Genomic DNA, 11882 nt, shown 5'->3' with positions numbered 1-11882 from the left:
CAGTACAAAACTTTCTATGCTTCTACTGCCAAGAAGCTACCGTACAAGCACTTGTAACACAACGTCTAAATAAGGAAAATAGTACATGACATAACACACATTCACCCTAAATAATACAACCTGACAGCCGTCCAGTCACAAGCTGACTTCTTTAACCTTTAAACCCAATTACTTTGACTGTGTGACTGAGATTCAGCACCACAGCATGAAACCAGATATTTTTCAGTTTTTTCTTTTTTTTTTTTTTTGGTTGCTGTTGTTTCTGATTATATCAGAAAAAAAGTATTGATAATGATACACAATTTAATGGCGTGTCAAGAGGTGGTTCAATTTTATAGAAGCTCTGTTCGTTCTGGGTTGTGTATGTCTCGTGTCTAACATGCTTGCCACAGGAAATTCAGTTTATTAGCAAAGAATCACACAGTTTTCTCACTGCTATAAACAGTACTGTTCTAACTGTGTAACTGTGACGGTATATCATTAATAATGTCTGTTCTAATTTCATGCTAATGTGTAATATATTACTTGTAAAACACATGACAATATGTACATTTGTACTGAGTCTGTTTAAAGCAGAGGGAGAAGAAGCAGGCTGATTTATGCTCTTGTTTATACTGTATGATATGAATAACTAACCCAGTTTATGTGTGCATGATGTGTTACATATTTTCCATGTCACATACCCACCTAGTGATCTTCAGTGATTATAACATCATTGACCTCTTCTCATTTATTTAGAGTTTGATGAATATAAGTCAAGTATCCAATCTTCCATTAGCTTTCCACTCATTTCTGAGGAAAATATCTCACTTTTTAGCTCCACTGTTACCAGTTCAATTTAGTTCAATTATTACAGTAAAAGTACATGAGTATTATGAGCTTGATGTAGTTAAAGTATTACAGTAAAAGAGAGAAATATCACAATTTGGTGGAGCTGCTAACAACTCAGACATTTGAAATGTGAGCCCGACTACACACTGCTTTTTGTAAGACATTGTTTCATCTTTAACAATGTGTTGTAGTTTAAAGGCTTGTTATATTATCAATTGTGTCAAATCTTCATCTGAAAAGTAACTAAAGCTGTCACATAGATGTAGTGGAGTGGAAAGTACCATTTTTCCCTCTGAGATGTAGTGGAAGTATAGAGTTGCATCACATGGAAATAGACAAGTAAAGTACTTCAACATTTTACCACTGGTTGTGGGCCATAAAATCAAAACAGTAAGCTGAAAGACACACAGATGTTACTAATTACATTAACAATGGCTCTGTTCAATTTAACTGTAAGCAGCAACAGGGAGCCAGCATAATACCAGGACCCTTAAACTACAGCAGCTAAATACAATTCAGCAGTAGTTAATTTGATCATTTACAACTGCTTTTCCTACTGTGACATGTCAAAATGTCTTGAGTGAAAGAGTCCTGTTCTCTGTGTGTTTGTTCCTACAAGTGACACCCTTCACATTACACACAGTCCATTGCTTAAAACTCTGCATACACACACAGGTGGTTTCACTTATTTAGCCTAATTAGACATCTGCCCTTTGTTGAAATTGGATGGGTATAACATGAGATCACCTAACTTCACCAACCAAGAAAACTTCTTTGCCCTCACAACAAATCTTATTGGATGGTCCATGACATATCACTCACTCACAGTCTATACAGGCCCATAACGTCATCACAAGAACTCTAATTAGGCTAAACACACCTATGAGGATGTACCACGTGTTTGCTGGGCCTTTATAATGGACCATAGGGAGAGCTGTTCGAAGGTAAGCGTGCTTTCTGTTATTTTGTGTGAGTGCTCAGAATGCAGAAACTGCACTATCTTGGCAGTCACTTAAATTAATGGGATGAATGGTTCTCTTCTCAACTCCCATAACAAACATCATATATAGAATTCAGAACTGTAACACAGAATTGATCTGCACTGTATTCAGGTTGGATCAATCAGCCTGTCAATAGATCAACAAGACTAAGCTAAGCTGGTCACACTTGTTGTGATGTGTATGTGTGTGCTTGGAGCTAAATCATAAAATCATACACTACTTAATTATATCATGTTTGCACATAAATACATAGAGGACATGGCTGGAAACACTGGCAGACTGGTTAGTTTTGAAAGACACTTCACCTGGAGGATGTGGCTTTAACCCCTCAGTCAACATCATCTGCTCTGCTTAGCATCCATGAACAAGATCCTGAATCCTAATCAGCTTCAGGGATGATCCATGTATCCAGTGAGGATGGAGGGCAGAGACATTTCTTAAGAAGATCAACACAAGTTTCATGTGTCATCATAATATATTTTCAGACTACACATTAACAGAGCTAATTCCAAACAAATTGTTTCAAACAGGGACCACACATACTTATGATAACCCATACTTAATTATCTCTCACTGAGCATGGGGAAAATAACACAGCTTTGTCCCGATAGTATGGCCGCATCGCCCTCTGCTGGTGGAGCTCATGTTGTGCAGAAAAAGTGTATATGTCATAGATGATATGTGCAAACTGTCACGTTTGCTTGTGTATGGGTGTGTAGTGATTGGTGTTAAATGTGTGGAAAGGCCTGTATTCTGTATGTCTACAAATTACTAGCACTGTCAGATGTATTAATGTCTGTTGCACATGGGAGCCAGGCTGTTCAAATAGTAATGTATAGCACTAGTGTTATTTTATAAAAAAGTTTATTCTTAAACTGTAAAATATCATTCCTTCATTACATATCTTTGTCACAAGTGTTTGCCACATTTGAAGGAGAAAAAAAAGTTTATGAATATGTTCTGCACATACAAAACATTATCGACGGATATATCAATATCATTTTTTTTTTTTTTTTTAATATCGGAATTGGTATCAGCCCCAAAAATATTGGTCAGTATCGGTCTAGCCCTAAATCTAACCTTAAGTGTGTGTGTGAGTGGTTCACTGACATATTTATACTTACAGTAATGTGGACATGTGCTTTTCTAACTACAGAAACCTATCACATTACATCACTCTCAAATGCTCCTCTAGGCCCTCAGTGGTCCACCATGGGGAGGGGGCTGCTGCTGCACCGTACTTGAGGAACAGCCTCTCTAACCACCTGAGGGCAGCAACCACCCTAGACAAACAAAAAAAAACCTAAAACCTGTCTGTTCAGAAAGTCTTTATCATGTTGACCCTTACTTTGTTTATGCTGTGTTCTATGTTAATAATACTATAGCACTTTGAGTTTCACTATGAATGAAAAGTGTGATATAAATGAAACGTCTAACTCTTAGTGAAATGAGGACATGTCTGAAGGTCAGTGGTTTATTGCGGGTGAACACCCATCTGACCAATTTCACGTTTCTTTCCAAGAAGTTGACTTTCCGCTGAGGCATGCTGGGAAATGTAGGTCATGCGCGGCTTGGGCTGGTTCACAGACGAGCCAACGCGAACCACATTTCCCATGGTTCAGAGCGCGGGTTGAGGGTACATGCTGCGCTCCGTGCAGTCCTTACTGCTGCTGCTGCACCGAGAAATGCGCTCCTTGAACGGCACGTAACCCGGCCAGGTCTGCATGGCCCTCAGCACTCAGGTGCCCGACTCAGTGTGGACGTGAACAGGTAACTTCTGTCGTAAGTGAACTCTGCTTTTTGTTTACTGCTTTGTGTTCTGCTTCTATGATAACAACTTGGGGTTAGCAGCCAGCTAACAGCTAACGGCTAAGTTGGCAGCAGTCCAGAGTGTGGCCTTATGAAACCTGTCTGATTAACAAACACTGTCTGCTTTAAGGACATGAACTCCTCTTCTTGACGTCTGCCGGTGTAAAGAGCTCCAGCAGCCCGTAAAGCTTCCAACCTGTCCTCCACATTAAACTATCAATGTCAACTAGCCTAAAATAGAAGCCTGTGTAAAGGTAGCAGGAATGTAGTTGTACATTTCCGGTTAGACCTATAAAAATAAGACGTGACAAAACGCTCCTGGTGAGTGGCGTAATTTTATTTTGCAGACTAATGGTGTGTTTTCCTGTAGAAACGCAGTGGCTTGACGCAGTTTAATTCAGTTAGCTGCTGGCTTGTATGCCGGAAGTTTCTTCACATAAACGTCCTTCATGTTGGCTTAAAAAAACAACTTAACGTGATTAAAGTTATTTACTTTGGACACTGTTGAACTTCCTGCATGTGACTCAGTCGTTTAGTCATTTCTGGTCGTGCGGTCATAACACACGCATGTTCAACACCTTCAGTGTGTCATATAAGTGATTTATAAAGATAACAAGCAGATTATTAGCAGCATAACTGACACATGCTGCCGACTGTGTTTAGTGATAAGCGTTGGTGTGGTGCTTTCAGTAATACTGTTTATTGTTTGATCATTAATAAGCAAGATACAGTCAATATAATGTTTAAAGTTAGGAAACAAGAGCATGTATAAGATGAATTGGCTGCAATAAATATACTGCAGGTATTCAGTATTTGAGGTTATTCCTGTAGGTCTGCAGTCCATATTAAGGAGTGACCAGATTCTACTTTATGATTAATATTGAGGTCATAGTGGATGATTGTGGTGTATTAGGATGCATTATAGTGTATGGTGTTCCTAATATTTTGTCCACCCCATTAACATACATGAGAGGGGCAAAATATTAAGAACAGCAGTCAATATAATTCACCTCAGTACACCACCATTACTTAGTATGACCTCAGTAATAAACATACAGTAGATTTATTACTTATTTTAATAATGTCAATGAAAACTGAACATGTATAAACTAAAAAAAAAAGGAAGTAGGATTTATAGCTGAGCTGTTGTATCGGATTGAATTAGATTACACAGGTGTACCTAATAATAAAGTGACTGTATATTAGTCCTCACAACACAAAGTTGAAGTTTGAAGCGTCTGCGTTCTGAGGTCATGCTGAGTTCAGTGTGTCGCTCAGTTATCTCTGTTATGTTTTATGCAAACAGGAGAGACGGCTGCTATGTTACATTTTTTAAGAGGCTGAGGAAATGTGTCTGGCATATTTCTAACAAGAGTAGAACTGGATCAACTATCAAATAGTTGAGTTATTTAGGAATGATCACTGTAGGCCTCAGATAGAATCTTCAGTTTAAGAAATATGAAATAGAAAACTCCTTCAGAGCTACTCATGATTAATTTCATAATTTAAATATGTTTTGATGAGTAGGTTTATCATTTAGTCCATTAAATGTTAATTTTATAGTAATACATTTGTTATATTTTCCTAGAGCCTGATATGACACCCTTTTTAAATGGCTTTAGTCCAATCAGCAGTCTAGAATCAGGTGATGCTGTAACTTTAAAATGTCCTCACATTAGAGAATCTGTCACTCTAGTTCATACAAAGTTTTTCTTTTTCCTGCACCTACAGTCTGTCCTTAAACATCCCAGCAGCAGAGAGGAGGAGGAGGAGGAGAAGAAGATGATAATGCAGCGCATCCTAATCTACGGTACTCTGCGCCGGGCGGCAGTGGTGCGCCCCTTGCTGATGGGCGTCACCGTCCACGAACCGCCTGTAGCGTTTTGCTGCTTTGCCCTCCGCCTGTCCCCGCCCACACACACACCTACAGGCCAGCGCTGGCTGTCGTCCTCAGCTTCCAGCAAGGCGGCACATCAGCCCAAACACCAGCCGCCTGAGGACGAGCCGCAGTCCAGCTCCGCACCTCCATCACAACCGCTCCAGAAAGAGGAAGCCGGTCCCGGTCCCAGTCCCGGTCCTGTAGAGGTGGACCCCCTGCAGGATAAGTCCATCGGTCTGGTCCAGAGGTTTAAGAGGACTTTCAAACAGTACGGGAAGGTGTTGATCCCCGTGCATCTGTTGACTTCCTCCATCTGGTTTGGAACCTTCTATTACGCTGCTATGAAGTGAGTCTGTGAACTGAGTTTCTGGCTTTACATCAGACCTCAAAGTATACATTAAATCCACAGCTGGTGCCTTTTTTTTGATGCTGAGGAGCATTTTAATTAAAGTTCACAACCTGAAGATGAAATGAGCAGCATATAATATGTTAATGATATGTATGTGACACCTTACCAGCTGTAGACGACTCTACTTAAGGAGCTACTTACTCTAATTAACGAAGCTCCTGATTCAACTATACGACCAGATTAAATGCTGACATCAGGTCATCAGCTGATCATTTCCACTGTGTGGAACTGCAACAGCACCCTTCACTGGTGGTCGTACGGTGATGTTACAAAGTGACATGTCTGAATAGAGACAGCAGCTGCACAGAAACATTAACCAGAGAACAGAGTAACTTTTTATTTTAGCCATTACAGAATGAATGTCAATTAGCTGCAGATGGTCTAACGTGCTGGTGGTGATGTCATATTAACTCACACGCAGCTAAAAACTAGGAGCTTAATGTTTTCTCTTGCTCTTTGCTAATGAACGAAAATGAGGAGAGATAAAAGGTTCGATAAGATTTGAAAGCATCTGAACTGTATATTTATTAGTTTAAAATAAGAGACAAAATAACGCAATGAAACAACTGGAGATAATTGTGTATGTGTTTTATCAAACCTTTCTAATACTACTTTGTTTTCTTCAGAGGAGTGAATGTAGTGCCATTCCTGGAGATGATTGGTCTGCCAGAGTCACTAGTTAGCCTTTTGAGAGACTCTTCGAGTGGCTATGCTCTGACTGCATACGCCATGTACAAGGTAAATGAATCCAGGATACATTGTTTATCAAAGTAGACATTTTTTGATTGGCATTTATCATAAAAAACGAAGGCTGGATCCAGATGTGTTCTTCACTCTTCTGCCCACTCTTCATCTTCCTCCAGATCGCCACCCCCGCCAGATACACAGCGACTCTGGGTGGCACGTCGTTATCTGTTCAGTACCTCCGCAAGCACGGCTACCTATCCACACCGCCACCGGTCACAGAATACTTCCAGGACAAGATGGAGGAGACCAAGGAGAAACTGAGCGAAAAAATGGAGGAGACCAAGGAGAGGCTTTCCGAGAAAATGGAGGAAACGAAAGGACGCTTCTCAGAGAAAATGGAAGAGACTAAGGACAAGTTTTCCGAGAAACTGCAGGAAACCAAAGACAGAGTCTCCGAGGGGAAAGCATTTTTTAGGAAGAAAAACGATTAAGCGAGATCAACGTCGGAGGTTGCCGGCGCCTCTCAATCAATGAATCCAATTAAAGGCTCGACGAGTAAATCAGCGAGTTCTGAAGAGAGAGAGAGAAACAGACAGACAGCACTGCTGAGACTGCTGAGAGAGAAAGAAAAGAGAGAGAGAGAGAGAGAGACATTGCACTATCGTTGTCCTAAAATTTCACCTCACACATCTCAGTTATTACCTGTCGTCTATTTAAGTGTCAAATGATTTCTTTAATTGTGGAACCCCCCCCCCCTACTATGACGCACTGCGAGTGTAGAGAGCAGCAGCTTAGCAAACTTCCTTGGCTCAGTCACCTCCGACAGGATTTCCACAGGCTCAAGTTATCTGAGCTTTAACTGTTTGTTAGCTCACGTCTCTTCACACATATATGTAAGGAAATAAAGAGTTCTGAGATAAATACATATTGAATATAAAAAAGCATCTATTAAAGACTGTACAGGAGAGAGTAACGCTAATCCTTCTGGCTGTTAGGAGAATAATAATAAAACTTGAAGTTCATGGTATCTGTGTGTACTAGTCCATGTGAAGGCTGGGTATCACCTCGTGTCTTTTTCTAATGCAATGAGAAAGAAATTTAAAGGGTTTTTTTTCTAATGTATGTTTTCTTAATAGCCAAAGCTTAATATATGACATTATTTTGGTGTCTCTACCAGTTTAATGTATGGACTGAAAAACGTGTGAATAAAAAAATGGGAGTTGGAAGCAGCTCTCAGGGACAGAAAATACATGATGAGTTTACATGTGTTGAGTCACAAACATGCAGTAGACACACTATTCTACATGGAGATGAAGTGAAAGGTGAAATGTCTTTCCGCTTTGAGTAAATAGATGAATTTTCTCTTCAATTAGATGTATGATTATAAGCACAACTCAATAAAGTGGAACGCTAATTATCAAATGTTTGCCCTGTGTCAAAAAGGTTGTGAGAGAAATTCAATTAAGGTTTGTTGTTAACGTTATGTACTCAAAAGCATCACCAATGGTTATATAAGTATATAAAAAGGTCTCGGCCAACTGTAACCTCTTCTACACACTGTTAGAAATATGTAGAGCCTCAAGAAAAGAGAAAATACAAGTATGATTATTTTTTTTAATATATGAACATCAGGTCAGATGATTACATGTAAGGTGAAAGGTATTATCCACATTGATAAACCCATAAACATCAGTTCTTAGCTCTACCAAGCATTTAAGCTCCTTTCAGCTTGTCTCATCAAGCCCTGATTCCAACAGACAATAGTTAGAACTAGCTGGTTAACATAGCGGAGCATTTAGCAGCTACAAAGCTATATATTCTTAGTAGCTTTGTTCATAATGATTTAGCCTGTAGCTTGTATAAGGCTGTGCAGGCAGAGCACAGCAGGTTTATATCAGCTGATTGTTCTGCTGAAAAGATGATGATGATGATGATGATGATGATGATGATGAGTGGTGAGACTGAACCAAAACAACTTGAAACCAAAATGACAAGTCAACATTTTGATCCAATTTGAAAAAAAAAAAAAAGATGTGAGGTAGTGAATTGAAGTCAGATTTTATAATAAGTACATTATATCACTTTAGATGTTTTATTCATTATGTAATCACACCATTAGAGAGGCGTCCAATTCTGCAACATGACAATGAGCCTAAACATCAAGCCAAAGTAATAAAGAACTATTTTCATCAACAAGAACAACAGAGAGTCCTGCAGCAGATGGTTTGGCCCCCACAGAGCCCTGATCTCAACATCATGCCGTCAGTGTGGGATTACATGAAGAGACAGAAACAGCTGATTGAGTCTAAATCCACACAAGAACAACTGTGGAAGCTTCTCCAAGATACAGGAACAATGAAGTGCAGAAAGACAAAGCTGCTCACAACTAATACTGCTCTCATTTAGATTTCTGCTGTTCACTTCAAATTAACTTATCTGACAAATAAAACTACAAACTTTACTTTTAGTGCCTCAAACTTCTGCACAGTAGTGTATGCATTAGTTTCACCTCATATAATTAGAGAATAGTGTTTTGGTTGCTTTTAATGCTATGCATTATTCACAGAGAGCAATTTAATTTAGTTTGCAAATAGTTTTCTTGTGTGCAAAATGTCTTCAGTGAACACATGGCAACACTGCCAGGAGCAAAGCAAGCAGGATAGAGTCACTACACCACACACTACAACTCTGTATGCTACAACTTGGAGTTAATACACAATTACTATTAATATTATTATTGCTAAATGCAGAGTATGTGGTTTCAATGTTCATGTATTAATATATGATATACAATATTCTTTAGTCCCAGTGTTGTAGCAGCAAAGTGGAGAGTCAAAATAGACCATCAATAAAAAAAAGGAAGAATAATAAATTATAAGAAAACAAGCAATGTGAAAAATATGACATAAAAAAAAGTGTATATAAAGTGTGTGTGTGTATGTGTAAGATAAAATAAATCTTGATTAGTTTCACAATAGAGAAATTTACAGTATTACAGCAACAAAGTGGAAAGTAAAAAAATAAAACAAGCAATATAAACAATAGGAAATAAAAGTCAGTATATTATATACAGTATGTATACAGTATATTATATATTTAAATGATATAAGATTTGGATAACGTGGAAATAGTCTGCTTAGAATAAAATATTATAGCAGGATTATGATGTCATAAATCCTACTTGTAGGTTGTTGCTTTAAACTCAGATTAAAGGTGAGCACAGAGCAACTTCCTCCTCCAGCAGATGAATGTTGAAGCAGCCTTCTTGTTTCACATTCATCCTCACACAGGAATGAACTGTGCATCAGTATTCTGACCATTTATGGTGAGCTGCAGTGAGGATGTGAGACTGCTCCATGTGATTTATAAAGAAATAAATTACATGCAGAAGTGCTCGTGCACACTTTTCTAAAAGTTTTGGCATGAAACTTCCACACGGTTTCCTAATTGAAGCCTCTGGTGCTGCAGCGGGTTAAGGTCAGGTTGGACACCACTTACTGAGAAGTCAGTGTGGTTTGACACTTAGTTCTCCTATATCTGTCACATCCAGTAATGTTAAACAGATCTAAACATCATGTTGTCACACAGTGAGCGTGCTCCAGCCTGCCTCCTTCATTATGAATCTTATCTATATGTAAATATAATGGCGTTGCTGTGTGCTGATTGGAAGTGTGTGTGTGAGTTACAATGACCTCTGCTGTCCAAACTAATGAACAACTGTTTATGCAGTCCACTGCCCCCTCGCACAAGCACCTGTCTGTTCTCCCACAGGGAGTATGACACAGAGGACAGAGCGGCGCTGCGATTCCTCAAATTATCTTAGTGTAAAGACAGTCTGTGTTCTCAGGTGTGATTCAGTGGCTGAACACGACTCATGTGTCAAGACGCCTCTGGGAAGCTTGAGGTGAAGTGCAGGTCAGGAGGGAGGAAAACTGTCCAAACTGTCTAAGACCAGTGATTTTTCTCCACTTTGCATCTTCTTTTTTTTTTTAATAAAAAGGTCAGTGAGATCGACTTTGAGGCAGCTGACAGTGTGTGTATGTTAAAAAGTTGTTGTGCAGGTCACATTTGTTGTCATAGTTTCACCATAAAGCCGTTATATGTAGCCGTTGAGCAGATGATATTTAAAAGACAAGATCGAGCAGAAATAACCCAGATAATCCACATGTACACGGGTTGTTTCACCCAAATTACAAATTACAAAAATATAGATTTTTAAATGTAGACATGCAGATTTTTATTTATTTATTTATTTTTATCTGTTTCAGCAGTTTCTGTTTCCACTGCAACATAATGAACATGAGGGGAAATTAATTTGTGGTGCTCAAATTGAATCCCATTAACCTTGATTACATTGGGGGGGGGGGGGGTAATAAATGTTCATTTGGTCTCTTCTAGCATCCTCACAGATGTTGCATTCCCTACATCTGCTGCTTATGATGTCATAGCCCATTTACTCCTCTTGGGAGTAAAGGTGTTGGGGGTGGATGGTGTTTGGGGTGGATGCTGGAACATCTAGCCTGAGTCTTCAAATCAACTGGGACTCCATTACTCCCATTTTTAAATGTCATTTTTCCAACCTGTGAGCACCAATAACAAAATTCACATCCACTGTGTTGTGTTGGTGTAGAAGCAGAAAATCTCAAAAACAGGGCACATAAAAGAGATCCAGCAGATACATATGTGGCTGGGAGCGAGCCAACACAACAATGCTCCAGCCAATCGGAGACATCGTCATTGCGCGTTCACGGTCAGACAGAGGGGGGAGGGGAGGTTACGTAGTGACGCAGTCGGAGCGAGGTCTGGTACAAATATAGTGGAGAAGGAAAGATGACCAAGAAACATCCAGAGAGGAGAAAGTTAGAAGAACATTTAATATAAAAGAAGGGCTAGGACCAGACAAGGACCCACGGACACATTAGTGTGGTTTCTAACGGCGGAGGGACAGACGGAGGGACAGACGGAGACTCCGCCATGTTGGTCAGTTTGCGCAATGGTTACGTCCGTTGTCATGATAATGCGCATCCATGAACTTCGGGGGTGGGGCCCTAGAAGGAGCAGGAAGGGGGGTGGGGTGGGAGGGGGGGGGTTGTTTTGGTTTTCACTCAAATATCATCAACTTTTCCCCTTGTTTTCCCCCACATCGCTTACTATACCTTTCATTTTAAATGATTGTCCAAACTAGTCTACACAGGTTGATGTGGCTGCAGGATCTCATTCCAACCAAGCAGGAGCACACCAGGCTCTACTCATTTAATCAGCTGAT

The 11882-nt window shown here is 39.7% G+C and overlaps 1 protein-coding gene across 2 annotated transcripts; it reads left to right on the top strand.

Annotated features, from left to right (window-relative positions):
* The first annotated feature begins 3476 nt into the window (after nt 1-3476).
* LOC128366703 (uncharacterized protein C18orf19 homolog A-like) lies at nt 3477-7638 on the top strand. Of its 2 annotated transcripts, none has more exons than XM_053327463.1 (4): nt 3477-3602; nt 5373-5866; nt 6556-6667; nt 6793-7638. In XM_053327463.1, the coding sequence occupies exons 2-4, from the start codon at nt 5424-5426 to the stop codon at nt 7105-7107; spliced, it is 870 nt and encodes a 289-aa protein (XP_053183438.1). In that variant the 5' UTR covers nt 3477-3602; nt 5373-5423; the 3' UTR covers nt 7108-7638. The 2 variants fall into 2 exon arrangements, with proteins under 2 accessions (XP_053183438.1, XP_053183437.1); XM_053327462.1 differs by having other exon boundaries at nt 3477-3614.
* The last annotated feature ends 4244 nt before the right edge of the window (nt 7639-11882 follow it).

This window comes from Scomber japonicus, chromosome 10 (genome assembly GCF_027409825.1).
Source record: "Scomber japonicus isolate fScoJap1 chromosome 10, fScoJap1.pri, whole genome shotgun sequence".
Classification (NCBI taxonomy): Eukaryota; Metazoa; Chordata; class Actinopteri; order Scombriformes; family Scombridae; genus Scomber; species Scomber japonicus.
Note: the sequence above shows the minus strand (reverse complement) of the source record. Positions and strands in the feature narration are given on the sequence as shown.

Coding starts and splice junctions, on each gene's coding strand:
- LOC128366703 (XM_053327463.1), top strand. CDS start 5,424: ATGATAATGCAGCGCATCCTAATCTACGGTACTCTGCGCCGGGCGGCA. Junction 5,867..6,555: donor TTCTATTACGCTGCTATGAA/GTGAGTCTGTGA, acceptor TGTTTTCTTCAG/AGGAGTGAATGTAGTGCCAT. Junction 6,668..6,792: donor CTGCATACGCCATGTACAAG/GTAAATGAATCC, acceptor ATCTTCCTCCAG/ATCGCCACCCCCGCCAGATA.